The sequence below is a fragment of the Apodemus sylvaticus genome, chromosome 9 (assembly GCF_947179515.1).
Source record: "Apodemus sylvaticus chromosome 9, mApoSyl1.1, whole genome shotgun sequence".
NCBI classification, from domain to species: Eukaryota; Metazoa; Chordata; class Mammalia; order Rodentia; family Muridae; genus Apodemus; species Apodemus sylvaticus.
Genome location: NC_067480.1, coordinates 79632397 through 79650494, shown reverse-complemented (window position 1 = coordinate 79650494; position 18098 = coordinate 79632397). Strand labels below are relative to the sequence as shown.

The 18098-nt window shown below is 54.3% G+C and overlaps 1 protein-coding gene across 6 annotated transcripts in view; it reads left to right on the top strand.

The window, feature by feature from the left end:
* Positions 1 to 17437, top strand: part of Tfeb (transcription factor EB) — a 54321-nt gene extending 36884 nt beyond the window's left edge. For 5 of the 6 annotated variants that reach the window (XM_052192561.1, XM_052192562.1, XM_052192559.1 and 2 more), the window contains exons 2-9: positions 10841 to 11072; positions 11156 to 11410; positions 11804 to 11884; positions 13070 to 13190; positions 13283 to 13339; positions 13954 to 14029; positions 14532 to 14679; positions 16320 to 17437. In XM_052192561.1, coding sequence (XP_052048521.1) covers positions 10863 to 11072; positions 11156 to 11410; positions 11804 to 11884; positions 13070 to 13190; positions 13283 to 13339; positions 13954 to 14029; positions 14532 to 14679; positions 16320 to 16799 — 1428 coding nt within the window. In that variant the 5' untranslated portion in view covers positions 10841 to 10862 and the 3' untranslated portion in view covers positions 16800 to 17437. Of the gene's footprint in view, positions 1 to 10670; positions 11073 to 11155; positions 11411 to 11803; positions 11885 to 13069; positions 13191 to 13282; positions 13340 to 13953; positions 14030 to 14531; positions 14680 to 16319 lie in introns of those variants that run through there. The other variant, XM_052192558.1, reaches the window with a different exon arrangement.
* Positions 17438 to 18098: the final 661 nt, after the last annotated feature.

Sequence of the window (18098 nt, the reverse complement as noted above, 5' to 3'; positions counted from 1 at the left end):
AGGAAAGCTAAGGCTGCAAAGGCATAGGAGAGAGGGAAGAAAGGCTGGGGGTGGGAGAAGAGGAGGAGAGAGAGATAGCTACAGGTACAGGCAAGAAGCAGAGACAGAGTCTATGTGGAGTCTGGGTCAGACCCCAGCATGCCCCAAGAACCTTCCTGATCTCCGCTCCCCACCTGTGCACAGGCAGGCTACATACTCTTCCTGTCTCCCCCACCCTCCCACTTGCAGTCACTTTCCCTACACAGGAGTCCAGCTGGTCCCTGAGGGACAGGGCAGGCGTCTCTCTGGTCTGGGGTTGCCTTTGAAGCTGTTCCTTATGCCACAGAATCACAGGCTGGCCAGGCAGGAGGTGCCAGCTCCCACCCTTTCCTGTGGACCGTGAGCTGGGGCCTGGGGTTGAGGACTGGAGGCTGAGGGGAAGCTCATGCTATGCTCCTAGCTCCCTCGCCTCCCCTCCCCTCCCCCACCAGCACCTCTGCTCAGGGCTTGGGCAACAAGCCTCTGGCCAGGCCTGGAAGCACTGCTCCATAAAATCCCAGCTCAAGTCAGAGAGATCATGTTGTGAAATAAAAAGTAAAAAGAGGGCTGGGGTTATGTAGCTCAGTGATAAAGCACTTGCTGGGGGTGTGGGAGACCCTGAGTTCAAGTCCCTGTATCTCAGACATAAAACAGGGCTGAAGAGATGGCTTAGCGGATGAAGTCCTTTCCTGCAATCAAACCCTGCTGAACTCCTGCAAATGCCAGATCCGTGTGGTGGCCTGCCTGTAATTCCAGCACCTGGGATAGGTAGAGGCAGGATCCCTGAGCAAGCCGGCTAGCTAGAGCAGCCTGGATCAGTGAGCTCTGAGTTCAACTGAGAGACCTTGCCTCAGTGGATAAGGTGGAGAGAGACTGAGGAAGACTCCTGATGTCAACCTCTGGCCTTCACATACATGAACACCACACATTGCATGCATACTACAGACTTGCATACATGCATACCATACACATACCAAACACTCACAGAAATGCAGACCACACATACACACCACACATACACCACACACACACATACACACTATACACATACATACCGCACATACACACACACACACACACACACACACACACACCACACATACATGCACACCACACACTCACATCATATACCCATATATATGCTCACCACACTCACATGCATACTACAGACTCTTATACACGCACACCACACATACACCACAGACTCACACACATATCACACACAGATACATACATGTTCAAAGACAGGCCTCTGAGTGCACCCAGCCTCCAGCCCTAGCAATGAATGCCCGGCTGAGCTTCCTGTCAGTACCGGTGCTTCTTGGCACAGTTGTGGGGTGCTGCACTGATATCTGTCACCGTCCCCCTTTTTTGAGCCTCTACATGTCACTCGGTTTTTGGACCTGCAGTTGTTACCTGTAAGGGTCAGGCAGGCCCAGGCTACGTGTTCCCACTAAGTCAATTAATGACCGGCCATATTGTGCATGACAGCTCCTGAGTGTCTTGGAGACCAGTGACTATCAGCCTAGGTGCCACAGGTCAGAGGACAGGCGTTCAGAATGAGGCCTCGGGGGATCCTCAGGTGCTTTCTATCCACCTTACGTGTGACTGCATGGGGGAAGGGCATGGTGTAAAGCTTATGAGTGACACATTTCAGATTTGTGCATTTAAAGTTTACATTTATCTATTTGTTAGGGATGAGAGCATCCCAGTGCACATGCAGAGCCTCTGTCCTCAGGACCCAGTGAAAAGCAGGCATGGTGGCAAGCACCTGTCACCCCAGTGCTGGGGAACTGGGAGGCAGGACAGGAGGGTCCGGAAGCTCACTGCTTAGCCATACTAGTCAGTTGGTGAGCTCTGGGTCAGTGAAGACCCTGTCTCAAAATCCAAAATGGAGAATGATTTAGGAAGACACTTGATGTCAATCTCTGGCCTCCACATACATGTGTTCTCTCTCTCTCTCTCTCTCTCTCTCTCTCTCTCTCTCTCTCTCTCTCTCTCTCACACACACACACACACACACACACATGTTCTTTCTCTCACATACATTCTCTCTCACACACACATGTTCTCTCTCACACACGTACACACATTGTCTCTGTCTCTCTTTCTCTCTCATACGCGCGCGCACACACACACAATTTTCTCTTTCTCAAACAACACATATATGTTCTTTCCACACATGTTCTCTCTCTTTCTCACACATACATGTTCTCTCTCACACATGTTTTCTCTCTCATACACACATGTTCTCTCTCTCTGACACACATATGCACAAACACATGTTCACACACACATGTTCTCTCCTACACACTCATACACACATGTTCTCTCTCTCTCTCTCTCTCTCTCTCTCTCTCTCTCACACACACACACACACACACAGCTTATTCAGGAACATTACCTACCCCTGAGCTCAGACAGATGGCTGACAGGAGTGTTGACACCTCTCTGTGCCCACACTTTCCCCTAACCTGGGCATACTCTGTGAGGAAGCTGGCTCCAACTAGCAAAACCAGGTTGATTGGTAGGGAAACTGAGGCAGATATTGAGTCAAGGCCAAGACTGACACTTGAACCCACTGCATTCTGATCCCAAGTCCTGTGAGGACATTGCAGCCTCTATCTGAGTCCCATGGCTGCCTCTATAGTAGAGGCGGCCATGTCCTGGGTATGGTCATTGTGTGGCCATCCTGGGTATGGTCATTGTGTGGATATCTGTGCTGATTTGACACTTTCCTTGCTCTTTGAGACAGGGTCTCATGTAGCCTAGACTGGCCTTGAACTTCTGATTCTGAGCCCACCTCAGGAGAATGCAGTGATTTCTGGTGTACACTAGGGTGTCTGGTTTATGAGGTACAGGATCATACCCAGATCTTCATACGTGCTAGACAAGCACTGTACATGCCACCCGGCCTTCGTGCAGCAGAGGCTGCAGAGGAGAGAGCACTCTCCCAACAGGACTCCTCCCTTTGCTTCTGGCGTTCGTTCCCCTGCCCGGGGCCTTTGTCCAGGGCCATGTTTCCTCGGGATTGCTCCCCAGCTCCCACATGATGTGTGGCTGTACTAGACTGGAGGAGAGAGGAAATCTCCCCACTATGGAGTCAGGCCTGTAACAAATGATTTAAGCAGGCGCCCCTGCTCTGGGCTCACACTTTGCGGTTTCAGCTACCAGACATGTGCTTTTCTGGGAATGCAGGAAGCTGGCTCCGCCCTTTGAAGAAGGGTAGCTGTCTCCTATGTTTGGCGGTTCCAGACTGTTGCTGGACACCTTCCTGGCTCTGGGCTATATAAATGAGATCAGCTGCTGAACCCTTTGATGCGTAAGCTACTTCTTCAAGGGGACCCCTCAAATCAAAGGAGGCTACCCTCACTCAGCACATACAGGACGGAGGTGCTTCCTAGCCCCGGAAAAGCCAGGCCGCCAGGCCCCAGCCCTGATATCAGCAATGTGGCTTTATCAAGCTGGAGTCTCTCTGTCTGTTTGTCTCCTGGACTACTGTAGTTGTGAAGGAACTACAAAAATTAAATCAGGTTGAAGCTCCAGGGGTACAGTGCTTGCTTGAAATCCCAGAATTTAGGAGGTGGAAGCAGGAAGAGTTTGGATTAATAGCTACACAGCAAGTTTGAGGCCAGCCTGGGCTATAAGAGAGACCCTGTCTCAAAAAAAAAAAAAAAAAAAAAAAGTAGGGGCTGGAGAGATGGCTCAGCAGTTAAAAGCACTTGCTCAGCTGGGTGTGGTGATGCACACTCCCAGCACTTGGGAGGCAGAGGCAGGTGGATTTCTGAGTTCGAGGCCAGCCTGGTCTACAGAGTAAGTTCCAGGACAGCCAGGGCTACACAGAGAAACCCTGTCTTGAAAAACTGAAACAAACAAACAAAGAAAGAAAAGGGGGGAAAAAAGAACACTTGCTGATCTTTCCCCAGGACCCAAGCTCAGTTCCCAGCGCCCACTTCAGGCAACTGGCAACCACCTGTATCCAGATCCAGCATCCCTTCTGGTTTCCTCAGACACGTGCACACACATGAGCACACAAGCACTCTCACACGCAACACACAGACACAGTCTTTAAAACACACACATTCACTGACACCCATGCTTTTGTCCACAAAAGCCAGTCATAATTTTGTGTACTTCCTCCCAAGAGGTGCATGTGTCACACACTGTAAACGCAGCACACCATTAGGTGAGAACAGATTCCACATAAGACTGTGACTGACATCGTGTCCCTTCACATAACCTCATGGTGTCTGCCATAGCACACCAGTGGGGTGCACCCTAATTTACTGAGCAGTCCTGTTACTGGGCGTGGAGAGCTTATTGATTCCTATTTTATGTGTATTTTGCTTGCGTATATTTCTGTGCATCATATGTGTGCCTGGTGCCCAGAGACCAGAAGGAAGTATCAGACCCCCTAGAGCAGGAGTTATAGACAGCTGAGTTGCTATGCAGGTGCTGGGAATCTAATCCAGGTCTCCCAGAAGAACAACAGGCTCTTTTAAAAGCAGGTTCTTGCTATGTAGCCTAGGCTGACCTGAAACTCAGCTACATAGATCAGGCTGGCCTCAAACTTTTACTAATCTTCCTGTTTGACTTCTGCAGTGTTGGGAGCACAGGAAGGACCCCACGCCCATCTTGAGACCATTTTAGTTTTATTGTTGTTGTTTAAGACTTATTTATTTTATGTATATGAGTATACTGTAGCTGTCTTCAGACACACCAGAAGAGGGCGTCAGATCCCATCACAGATGGTTGTGAGCCACCATGTGGTTGCTGGGAATTGAACTCAGGAGCCAGTGCTCTTAACTGCTGAGCCATCTTTCCAGTCCTTGTGTTTGTTGTTTGTTTTTTTGTTTTTTTTCAAGACAGGGTTTCTCTTTGTTTCCCTGACTGCCCTGGAACTCACTCTGTAGACCAGGTTGGCCTCAAACTCAGAGACCCACCTGCCTCTGCTTCCTGAGTGTTGAGATTAAAGACATGTGCCTCCACCATCTGGCTCTTGAGACTGCTTTGATTTTTTTTCTATATAATTACTTCCTTGGGCTAGTGAACATTTGTAATAATAATAAAAAATTTTGTAGTGTGTGTGTGTGAGCACACGTGCGTGCAGGAGTGTATAAATGGAGGTCAGAAGACAACTTGTGGGAGTCAGTTCTCTTCTTCTTTGTGGGTTCTGGGGATCAAACTCAGGACTTGAGGTTTGCTGACAGGTGCCTTTATCCACGGAGCCATCTTGCTGGTTCCCCAAGGAGTGACCTGGCAGTTGTGCTGAGGGAGCCTGTCGTGGGCACGCTAGGGCTGGGGTCCTTGGTGAAGGCAAGCTGTGTAAGGCCACCTCCCCCTTCAGTGAACTTCAGAGAGAGAGAGGGAGAGAGAGAGAGAGAGAGGGAGAAAGAACAATTTGGATCTGAGCAGCTGGGCTTGTGCTCATAAACAGGTCAGCCGAGCTCACCTGCACCTGCAGGAGTCACAGACCATTCCTGGTCCCCTCCTGCAGAGTCCTTCTATGTCCCTCCCGGCAGTTCCCCAAGGCTAACTGGGTCCTGCCGACTTCTCACACAGTGGCTTTGTCCCTAGGTTTGAGCCTTACACATTCCTAGATGGGACTTTTTGTGCAGTTCTGCTTTTTGTTGTTTTTGGTGGTATGGATTTTTGAGACAGGGTCTCTCTATGTAGCCCTGGCTATCCTGGAATTTGCAATATAGACCAGGCTGTCCTTGAACTCACAAGATATGTCTGCCTCTTCTTCCTCTGAGTGCTGGGATCAAAGGCATGCGCCGCCACACCCAGCCTGGCTCCTGGGATTTGAGTCTGGCCTCTATTTCAACACATCTGTGAGAGCCTGTGGCAGTTGTGTGTGGGGTCAGTGGCTGAGTGATGCCGAAAGGCTGTGCGCAGCTTTTTCCCAGGTGAGGGGGGGAGGGGGGAGCGGCCTGAAGCTTGCCTCCTATATCAGGCTGGCCTGGAATTCATAGAGATCTTCCTGCCTCAGCCTTCAGAGTGCTAGGATTAAAGCCGTGGCCGCCATGCCTGGCACTGTGCACAGCCTCTTTCTCTCTTTCATCAGTGGACATTAGGTAGCGTCTAGTTATGTTCTGGTCACGGTGCTGCTAGGGGACATTCATCACTGCTGTCCTTGAGTGGCCGACCACAAGGGCTGCAGCTTTGTAATCCAACGTTTATTTTATTTTAATCTTTGAGACAAGGATTCATGCGGTTAGCCTCAAAGTCCCTGTGTAGCCAAAGATGACCTTAAGCTTCTCCTGCCTCTGCATTCTCTGATCACAGGCGAGTCCCACAATGGCCAGTTCGCAGTGCTGGGGACTGAGCCCAGGGATTTGCCTCTACTTACTCAGCTACATCTCCAGTGCCTAGGACCCAGGGTTTAAAGGTGCTACCTACAAAGCCGGAAATTTCCCAGGACGCTGAGTGTGGGTGACAAATACCTCCCCGCTTGTGGGAGACTGGGACGGGAGGATCAAGTCTTCGTAGCCAGCCTACACAACTTGGTGAGACCCTGTCTTTCAAAACAGTGCTAGGGACGGAGCTTGTTTGGTAGAGTACCTGCCCAGCATGCAGAAAGCCCTGAGTTGGATGCCCAGCAGCACATGAAAACAGATGTGGTGCCCAGCTGGAATCCTAGCACTTGGGAAGAGGAGGCAGGAGGATCGGAGGTTGAAGGTCATCCTCAGTACTGATGTAGTGAGTTCAAGAGCAGCCTGGGTCACACTTGTGCCTCTGTCACTCATGGTCCCGCCTAGCTTAACAATCATTGCTCTGAATGGGGCAGAACTTGGTCCTGGCAAGACGACCTTTGGGGACGGGGCACTTCTTTTCAGAGATGCATGATCAGATGTGGTCAGAATCAGGTGGGGTCCCTCTGGCCTCTAGAAGCTAGCCTGCTTCTCACAAGCCACACATAATCATACCGGAGAGTTATGTGCTGCATAAGTGGGGGAAGGGTGGGGAGGAAACCATAGAAACATGTCCCCACTTGCCTCTTCCCCATTTGGAGCAGGTTCTTGTGCCAGGGAGCCCTGAGTAGCCTGTTAAAGTAGAGGTGGGGCTGGGCTATCTTCATCCATTGGTCTACTTCCTGTGCTCTAGCTGTGCAACTTGAGACCCGTCTCTTCTCTTCTGTGTCTCCATTTCCGCCCTGGAAATCTCTACAGTGGTAGGCCTCTCCTTCCAGACTAGCTTGAGCGTCAGGGTCCTCTCAGCTTTCTGCCCATCATCTCCAGTCTCTGCCTTATAGGGATTCTCCTCCTCCTGCTCCTCTTCCTCCTCTTCTTCCTCCTGCTCCTCCTCCTCTTGCTCCTCCTCCTCCTTCTCATCTTCCTCCTCCAGCTCCTCCTCTTCCTCCTCTTCTTCCTCCTGCTCCTCCTCCTCCTGCTCCTCCTCCTGCTCCTCCTCTTCCTCCTCTTCTTCCTGCTCCTCCCCCTTCTCTTCCTCCTCCTCTCTCGCTGCTCCTTCTGTCCTCTTCGTGGTCCATCTTTGATATCTCTTTCCCTGGATCCGAGACTTCCCTCTGACGTGTCTCTGTTCTCCTACCCTGACTTCCACTCATCTCCTTAGGGAAAGTTCTGCCCAGCTGAAATACTCAGAAGTAAATGACTGGTGAGGGAAGTCCCTGTGCTGGTGGGCTGGTGAAACTGGAGGAGACGGACCCTCTCTTCTGGTTGCCAAATGCCTACAGGTTGCATTCCTGCATTCTCTTTCCTGGGAATCTCACAGCTTCACAGGAAGACACTTTTTTTTTCTTTCAGAAATAGGGTTTACTATGAATTGTCCTGGAACTCATTCTGTAGATCAGGCTGTAGATACAGAGATTTGCCTGCATCTGCCTCCCCAGTGCTGGGATTAGAGTTATGTGGTGCCATACCTGTTTGCTTTGCAGGGATCAGGAAAGCTAGGCACACTAATAAAGTCCCATGTCGCTCAGAGAAGGCAGTCTGCAGGCCTGGGGAGCCCACTGTGTTGTGACCAGTCTGGACCGGGACAGATAGCAGCTGGAGGTACTCGATGGGACCTGATGTGCAGACAGGAGAGGCAGAGACTTTCTGGGGCCACTGAGCCTTCCCTGAGGAGTTGGTGGTATCCGGGGTAGGGGGCGGGAGAAAACTCTGCCCTGATCCATTCCTGTGCACAGAGGCCCGGTGGGTCCCATGTTGCTGGGCTTTTGCAGTGGGCCCTTTCCAGGCTTTGAGGGCAGGAAGGGAGGGACATAGACTTGGGGCATTCCCTGTCTCTTGTCTCCTCCTGGCTGGGAGGCACTGAGGCTGATTGGCACACGGGGTCTTTCCTCCCCAGTCCTCACTAGCCTTTGACACCTCCCCCATTCTCCCAAGCCCAGTGGGGGAGGGTAGAGATTTGCCATAAGGAATGTGGGGTGCAATAGTTTTGCCCAGGAGGTGCCCAGGAGCAGGAAAGTGTTTTCTGCCTGCCTCCTCTCAGTGGTCACTGACGCCCAGCAGTCAGCTAGACTTCCACCGTTGACACTATGCCAGGATGCTCGTAGGGGAGGGGATGGATTCCCAGGCCCATTTCACAGACAGAGAGCTGAGGTTGATGCAGCCAGAGGGGGCCTAGTGGGTCCTTGAAGTAGCCAGGCCAACCCTTTGTCAGGGGAACAAGGGCCTCCTTCTCCCTAGCCCTCCCTGAGCCGGCTGGCACAGCCAGGCGCCTTGGATCCCACTGGCCATCTGAAGTTGGATTGTCCATGGAGGAGAGGCTGAGGGGATGTGTGGGGCCGCATCTGGTCAGAGCTAGGGGTCTGTTTTCCAGTATGATAGGGTGTGGTGTGGAGACAGGGACACTGCTCTCTAGGAGCTAGAGAAGGGGTCATGGGAGGGAGTGGAGACTGCAGCTGGTGGCTGCTACAGGGTGGGGGAAGGGTGGGGTGTCATCGCCTGGGTTGTTGGGGGCTTCCTTGTAGAGCATGGGCTGCTCAGGCCCCTTCACTGGGCAGAGGATGAGAGGAGATGCAGTGATGGCCGCGGCATGCTGCAGGGCACCCGCTTACATAGTGGCTGGAGTCTTGATTGCAGGTGTGTGACCTGGGCTCCACTCCTGGCCCAGGATCAACCAGTTACACACCTAGGAACAACTCTGGCCCCAGGCCTCTTCTTCCCAACGTGGGGGTAGACCAGACACCTGTGGTGGGGTCCAAGCTTTGTCCTGCACTGTGCCTCTAAGACCGTAGTCGAGCAAGGGCCTCCAAACCGGGCTGATGGAGGCCTTGGATGCCAGTTTGGAGACTCTAGCTAGATTGTGCCAGTCTCACATACTCAGACTGCCAGGCACTGCACAAAGCCCACAGTTTATTCCCCTGAATGCAGAGGAAGATACCGTTTACAGAGGAGGGAACTGAGGCTCCAGGGTTAGCGCTTGCCCAGGGCACACAGTGAAGAACCAGCCCTCGGACCCACCAGCCCTATGGGGAAGCTGATGTTCAGCCATGAAGCCGTGCCTTGCCAAATCCCTCCAGTCTCTAACTGTGCTGTCACGGACGGACGCAGATACCGCCAGGCCCAGGGCCTGTCATTCTTAGACTGTTCCTGAGAAGTGACTGGGTTCTGCTCTTTCCTTTGTGGCCTAGTGAGGAGAAGGGACATGACTACTGTCACTTGGTGAGCTAGAGACAGAGCAGGCCGAGTTGCTGGACTCACCCTGTCCCGCCCCTAGCCTTGGTTTGGACCTCAGCCACACCTTCCCACAGTGGGTCAAGCTGCCGGCGTTGAGGAGTCCTGAGGTGGTTCTTTCTGTACTGGTCTTATCTGCCTGTGAGCCTCCCTTTCTCTCCCAGACTTTGGGATCCAGGGGAGGGTACATCTCCCGGGCCTGGCTCATGGATAATATTCATTCTCATTCCCTTCACGCTTTGGCTTTCTGTCTCCCAGGGCCCAGCGGCTAGAGGCCGAAGGTCTGGCAGTAAACAAACAGATGAAATGTGTCCCCTCAGGGGACTTGCATTCCTAGTAAGGGACAGACAGCGAAGAACAATAACAAATGTAATAAGCAAAAAATGTCCTGTCCTAGATGGTGGCATCTGATATTGAGAAGCGAGGTGGTGGCCGTTTTAGCAAAGTGGTCCCAAAATGACACTCTTAGGTGACATTTGAGTCTCTCAAGGAGGAGAAGTGAGCCTCGATGGTATCTGTGGAAAGAACATTCCAGGTGGAGGCGACAGCAAGTGCAAAGGCGGGGGAGGAAGCGTGCCTGGAGTGTTTGGAGGATGGTTTAAGGCTGGGGGTGTGGCTGGGGTAGGGGGAAGGGAAGGGAGAGGAACGTGTGTTGGGGACGGGAGGTCTAAGGGGACCATGAGGGTGCAGCAGATTACAGCGGGCCCTTTAGACTGGGTCTAAGGATTCTAGGCTTTTGTTCTGATGACCTGGGAGCAGAGAGCTGGGCCGGAGCTGACTGGGCGGGCGCTCCGGTGAGCAGATGGTGGGGGAGGAGCACGGAAGAGCATCTGGAGACTCCTCAGGCCCTCAGGAGGCGTGGTGCGGGCTGGCCTGGGGAGGGGCAGGAGAGGAGGATGGAGCGGAGGCCAGGTATGAAATACTCAGGATGTGGATGTGACAGCGAGGGGTCAGGTGGACTCCTGCAGTCACTGAGGGACAGAGTGTTCGTTCGCCTCTGGTCTGGAAGTCAGGGAACTCGGGTTCATGGCTCAGCTTGCTCAGTGGTCGTGGGCAAATCCCTTCTGTCCGGACTCAGTTTCTCCCTACGCACAATGGGAGCAACCGTACCTAGGCCAGCCCGTGCTTAAAGACCACGAAGATGATGAATACCTCATGGACCTGTCTCCCCTCGACTACAGGGAACCCGAACCAGCGGCCGCCATGGCGTCGCGCATTGGGCTGCGCATGCAGCTCATGCGGGAGCAGGCACAGCAGGAGGAGCAGCGAGAGCGCATGCAGCAGCAAGCCGTCATGCATTACATGCAACAGCAGCAGCAGCAGCAGCAACAGCTGGGAGGGCCCCCTACCCCAGCCATCAACACCCCAGTCCACTTCCAGTCGCCTCCACCTGTGCCCGGGGAGGTGCTGAAGGTAAGGCCCCCGCCTTTTCTTCCACCCCTGCTCGCTGTGGAGGAGTCCCAGCCCCCTCCACAGCTGTGCCTTCCCCTCCCCAGGTGCAGTCCTACCTGGAGAACCCCACCTCCTACCACCTGCAGCAGTCCCAGCACCAGAAGGTTCGGGAGTACCTGTCCGAGACCTACGGGAACAAGTTTGCTGCCCATGTCAGCCCGGCCCAAGGCTCCCCAAAGCCTCCCCCAGCAGCATCCCCTGGGGTGCGGGCTGGACATGTACTGTCCACCTCGGCTGGCAACAGTGCCCCCAACAGTCCCATGGCCATGCTGCATATCAGCTCCAATCCGGAGAAAGAGGTGAGTGAGGGTTTCCGGCTTCGTGTCAGTTGTCTGGGAACTGTCTGGTTTTACCGCAGGAGTGAGGGTGTGTCTCTACTGAGCTCGCTCTAGCCCGAGGGAGACAGAGTCCTAGTCAGAAGAGACTTACTGTCTTCTTGCAACTCTGCTGGGGAAAGGTGGACTCACAGAAGAAAGAAGTGCTCTCCCAACTTGGGAAAGTGTGTCAAGAACTCCCTGTCAAGGGGATTCCTGGGGACAAGCCTAAAGCAGCCTTAGGCTCAGCTGTAGGACCGTCTCAGGTCCATTTCCTCCTCCTCTAGATGAGCAGGCTGGGTGAGGTGGTGCTGGGGCAGGGGAGCAGCTGCCCCTCTTCAGGTGGGCCATCCCCAGAGGGACGTTTCTCTTTTCCAGTTTGATGATGTCATCGACAACATTATGCGCCTGGACAGCGTGCTGGGCTACATCAACCCCGAGATGCAGATACCTAACACGGTACTTGATGGGCCAGACGGGCCGGGCCGGGATGGCACACACAGTGGATCCCTAACTGGGGAGAATTCTCAAGGCAGAGCTGAGGCCTCTGTGGAGGCAAGAATCACCTCCATTGATACTGTAACAGGGACTCAGGGTCCAAGCAGAACTGAGTCAAGTGTGGGGATGCATAATTCCAGTGCTCAGAGGCAGAGCTAGGCAGAGGCTGGAGCCTCTGGGACCACAGGGCGCTTCCCTCAGACAGTCTTGTCTGCCTGATCATTCTGTGGGCAGCGGATGAGGAGCCTGGTTTGGAATCAGGAAACCTGGGGTTTCTGTCATGACCTTGGGAAGTCCCACCCCATTCTGACACCCCCTGTCACTCATTTGCAAAAAGACAGTGATACTATCTACCCACAGGGTTATGGGAAGATTAGAAGGGACAAAAAGAGAGGGAGGGGTTGGAGAGATGGTGTGGTGGCTAACAGGTCAGACTGCTTTCAGAGGACCTCAGGTTGGTTCCTCAAACCCTTGTCCGAGGTTTACAGTGACCTGTAACTCAAGCTCCAGGGACCCAAGGCCTCCTGTGGCCTCTGTGATCCCTGCACTAACCCACATATACACAAAATTTAACATTAAACATAAAGTAGAAATAAAAAAAAAAAAAAAGAGGGTGGCAAGAGCTGCTTCTGAGAGGCAGAGCTGCCAGAGGCCGCAGTCCTGCTACTGCCTTTCTTTGGGTTCCGGCAGAACGTCCTGTGTCACCGCGAGAGAGCCAGGAGGAAGAGGCAGGCAGTCCCTTGTGCCCTGGTGACACTGCCAGGTGACTGCCCAGGAAGCAGGGTCCTGCAGTTATGTATTCAGTCTTCCTGAGTGGCTCCTGTCTGTGCAGTGGGTCTCTCCGCCAGCGACTGGCTCTTGCCTGGCTCTGTGGTAGGACCCAGCAGAGCTTGCTCTTGTACAAACTCCCAAGCGGATTGAGCCCCTCCCTAGGACTTCTACAAAAAGAGCCTGCTCCATCCCGGCTTGTGCCGGGTCCTATCCTCGCCCTGGCTGGGGGCTACTGAGGGCAGGGCTGTGTGGAGCTGCACTTTCTTTCCTCTGGGAAGACTTACACGCTGCCTCTGGTAACTTCAACCGGCAGCAGCTGGGACCATGGGTCCAGGTGAGGACTCACCAAGCCCTCTTCTACCCTTGCCCTCACAGCTACCCCTGTCCAGCAGCCACCTGAACGTGTACAGCAGTGACCCCCAGGTCACAGCTTCCCTGGTAGGTGTCACCAGCAGCTCCTGCCCTGCCGACCTGACTCAGAAGCGAGAGCTCACAGGTATGTCCTCTTCCCTGTACCTTTGGGGTTTCCCCCTCTTCCCCTTCTCCCTCCCTTCTTTCTCACCACCTCTTTGTTTCTCTGGCCTCCAGATGCGGAGAGCCGGGCCCTGGCCAAGGAGCGGCAGAAGAAAGACAATCACAACCTAAGTGAGTCTTCGCTCTCAAGGCTGGGGAGCCAGCCCCTGCCTCAGCCCCACCCCAGCCCCTCTATCTGTGCCCTCAGCTTTGGACACCCACATGCTCCAAGGCTGTGAACCTCCCCCACTCCTTCCAGGCTTTTTAGGAAAGTGGGAGGGGCCGCTGGAAGCAGTATTCATGAATTTTCCAGTCTATCAGATTGCAGTCTTTGAGGCCTGGGGCACCGGGAGCAGAGGAGGCTGCCCCAGGCAGCCCGCACTAGAAGCTGAACTGGTTTCCTGACCCCGCCCCCTGATTATCTAGACTGCTCCCAGACCCGCCTCAGCTTTCCGAGGTCTCTCTTTTGTTTTGTTTTGAGAAAGGGTCTCTAACTAGCCCTGGCTGCCTTGGAGCTCTCTGTATAGCCAGCCCAAGCTGGCCTAGAACTCACAGAGATACACCTGCCTCTGCCTCCCACCCACTGGAATTAAATGCCTGGTCACTACACTGGGCCTTGGGTGCCTCGTATTCTAAACAGATTTTCTGTGGGGTGTCCAGTTTAGGTTGGGGGACTTTGCTTAGGTGTGTGTGTGGAGGGGTCCCACCTTTCTAACCATACCCTCTGGACTCTACTTAAACTGTAGTTGAGAGAAGACGCAGGTTCAACATCAATGACCGGATCAAGGAGCTGGGAATGCTGATCCCCAAGGCCAACGACCTGTGAGCGGGGTTCCGGGGCGGGGCAGGGCGGGGATGGGGTGGGGGGTGGGGCAGCGGCCATGAGCACTACCAATGCTCAGTTGCTAAGGGCAGTGGCTGTAGGCACTGCCAGCTCTCAATTGCCAAGGGCAGTGATGGAGGAAGCCTGTTTGAAAAGGTTCCTGCTTCTGCTGGGTCAAGACTGCTTCTGTTAGGAAGGGAGGCTTTGGGGTAAGGAGGGGACTTCTTGGAGAAGGGGCCTTACTGGGAAAGTGTGTGGAGGGCTGTGGACTGATGGAGAGGAGAGAGATGCTGGCCAGGAGGGCTGAAGGCAGGAAGCTAGGCATGGGTATCAGACAAATCAGCCCAAGGATTAGTGAGGAGCTGGACGTTTCTGCGGACATTTGCACAAGGGCAGGGCAGGGTGAGGGCAGCTGGGACTCTGAACTAAGCCTAGGGGCGTCAGAGGGCCCTGGCCAGGCCTCTGGGTTTGCCCTCTGACCCCACCTGGTTGTGGCTGCAGGGACGTGCGTTGGAATAAGGGCACCATCCTCAAGGCCTCTGTGGATTACATCCGGAGGATGCAGAAGGACCTGCAGAAGTCCCGGGAGCTGGAGAACCACTCTCGGCGCCTGGAGGTGACCAACAAGCAGCTGTGGCTCCGCATCCAGGTCTGTCCCGGCCTTGGGACTCCTTGGGTAGCCCTCGCCCATTTGATCCGGCTACCAGGTCTTGGGGCAGGGCATAAACATCTGGAGACTTGGAAATGACCCATGGGAAAGGAAGCTGTATCAGTTAGGATGGGGTGTCTCATGAAAAATGAACCCCAGTCCTTCAAGCAGCATATAACGGCGGGTTCCCTTCTGTGAGACCCTCATTTTGCAGTCCACACTGGAGGTCAGACAGATCTAACACAACACTCCGCCTATCTGTCTGTCTGTCTATCTCTCTCATTCAAAGATCTCACACAAAGGGTTTCTTTGTGTGGCCTTGACTATCCTAGAACTAGCTCTGTAGATCAGGCTGGCCTCAAATCGCAGAGATTCCCCTGCCTCTGCCTCCCAAGTGCTGGGATTAAAGGCGTGCGCCTCCATACCCAGCCTGGTCTAATTCTCTTAAAACCCACTAGCCATGTGTTGCTCTGCTTTAAAAAAAAAAAAGGTTTTTTTGAGAGACAGCATTTTTCTTTGTAGAGCAGACTGGCCTGGGAATCATGGCTCTCCTGTGTCTGCTCCCACGCCATATGACTACAGGGCCCTGCCACTGTGTGTGACTCTGTAGGTCACCCTTACGGGGGCTACAGTCACTTCTGCTCACATATCCTTGGACAGTGCTACACACTGAGCCTAACCGTGAGGAAGCAGGACTAAGTACCCGGCCCTGGGTGTCTGGGAGGCAGCCCTGGGAATCCAGTGGCTGGGCAGACTTAAGAACTGAGGCCTTGAGGTCAGGGCCCTGCCAGAGCTGTAGCTCCCATTCCTGGCTGTATTGAGGACCGCCGAAGGCTGGTCCTCTACACCAGTGGTTCTGAACCCTCCTGACGCTGCGACCAATTCCTCATGTTGTAGTGACACCCAACCACAACGTTTTTGTTTGTTTGTTTTTTTGGATTTGTTTTTTCCAAGACAGGGTTTCTCTGTATAGCCCTGGCTGTCCTGGAACTCACTCCGTAGACCAGGCTGGCCTCAAACTCAGAAATCTGCCTGTCTCTGCCTCCCAGAGTGCTGGGATTACAGGCATGTGCCACCACTGCCGGGCTCACAACATTATTTTGTTGCTACTTCATAACTAATTTTACTACTGTTATGAATTGTAATGTAAACATTTTGGGAGATAGAGGTTTGTTAAAGGGGTTGAGACCCAACAGTTGAGACCCACTGCTCTAAACAAAGTATGCCTGGATCACAGGTCTTAAACTTTGATTGTTGGTGTTGGGTGATGGAAGTCACTTCTCCACCAACAAAAATTGAACTTTGGTGGATGAGAACTCACCCTTAATTCACGCGGTGTGTTTTGATAATTTCCATTCTCACCACCACCGCCCAGCTCAATTTAAAATTCTGAGAGGAGGCTGGCCCAGGCGGCCATGGCGGCTTCGTGGGCTGCCGTCTGTACTGCGCAGCCTCGGGAGCTCGGGCCTAGGCTCACACTGCTCTCCGCTCTCCCTTCCTCCAGCTGAGGTGTCACAGGAGATGGGGCAAGTGGTGCAGTGGGCTACCGGGAGGGCTAGCCTGTACTGTTATCAAGGGTATGGAGGGCTAGCCTGGGGATGATATCATGTGTATCTCATCAGTCCATTCAACCCAAACAGGAGCTGGAGATGCAGGCGCGCGTGCATGGCCTTCCCACCACCTCACCTTCCGGTGTGAATATGGCCGAGCTGGCCCAACAGGTGGTGAAGCAAGAGCTGCCCAGTGAAGATGGCCCAGGGGAGGCCCTGATGCTGGGGCCTGAGGGCCCCGACCCCGAGCCGATGCCGGCTCTGCCTCCCCAGGCTCCGCTGCCCTCCGCCGCCCAGCCACAGTCTCCGTTCCATCACCTGGACTTCAGCCATGGCCTGAGCTTTGGGGGTGGGGGCGATGAGGGGCCCACAGGCTACCCAGATCCCCTGGGGACAGAGCATGGCTCCCCGTTCCCCAACCTGTCTAAGAAGGATCTGGACTTAATGCTCCTAGATGACTCCCTGCTCCCCCTGGCTTCTGACCCCCTCTTTTCTACCATGTCTCCTGAGGCCTCCAAGGCCAGCAGCCGCCGGAGCAGCTTCAGCATGGAGGAGGGGGATGTTCTGTGACACCGGCTGCCCCCCTCCCCCGTGCCAAGGAGCAGGGGCTGCCTGGGGGCTGGGAGGACTGGGCAGAGCCCTCCCATCCTTCAGGCTGCACTTGGTGTGCAGTAGCCGCCTCCCCTGCCTCTCTCCTTCCCCTTGGTTGCTCCCCCAACCCCGTTTGGACTTAGTGCCTGCCCGGCGGCCGCTGGGGCTGGAGAAGCCCTCCCCCTCGGCTTCGATGGGGCTGGAGAAGCCCTCCCCCTCGGCTTCGGGCCCCTCCTCTGGCGGCAGTGATGGCTCGTGATGGGGAAGAACAGAGGTGAGGCGGAAGACGAATAAGAAGAAACCCTGCTAGGGGAGCCCCTCCCCTGAGCCTGGGCTCTCCATGAAGGACATTTTGGAGAAGGGGGTATAAGTACCTCTGAGGCAGCAGCTGGTCTGGGGGTGCCCAGGCCTGCCTTCCTGGGACTAGATGGCACCCAGCCCGTCCCCCCAGCCTGATTTCCCCCACAAGCGGGGCGCCCACCCCCATTTGGTGCTAACAGCTCTCCCCTGGTGGTGTGAGGGTGGGGTGGCCAGAAGAGGAGTCTGGGTTCAGGGTGGTGAGCACCCCCACCCCCAGACCTCCCACTTTGTGCCTTTAGTAAACACTGTGCTTTGTAGTGTGTTGTCCTGGTTCTGCGGTGCGTCCTCAGTCCACGACGGGGGGCGGGGGCGGGGGAAACCAGCCCAGTGGACCCCTTCCTGGATCAAGAATTCAAATGCTCCATGAAAGATCTGAAGGTTCTGGATTCCGAGGCCAAAGAAACAACCTTGCCGGCCTGGGGCCGAGGGCATTGTCTCACTAAGGCCACGTGGTGGCGCTGCAGCCATGCTGGTCTAGACCCATGCCTCCAGCTGCAGTCTGAACAGCAAAGATGGTGGGTGTGGGCAGGTCCGCCCTCAGCTGGCGGCTTCCCTAGGGTGTGTTGCTCTGGCTGGCCCGTTTTCTAGTGAGGCCCTCAACATTCTGCCCGGTGTGGGTAGCTACAGACTAGCTGGAGACCAAGCTGTATCCTTATGGCTCTGGGAAACGCACCCGTTTGGACTTATGTTGGAACAGATGAGAGAGGGAGCACGGGACCTTGGCTGGAAGTCAAAACTTGGGGTTCACCTCCTTTCCTGTCTCTCACTATTCTCTAGTAGTGTTCAGGACACACTTTGCTCCAGGTTCTGGGGTGTTAGACCCTTTCCCTGCAAGGGGAAGTAACCTGGACAGGGTCTCCATAGGTTTTGCTTAGTTCCTTAATTTCCAAGCCTCTTTGCCAGGGACTCAAATGGCTT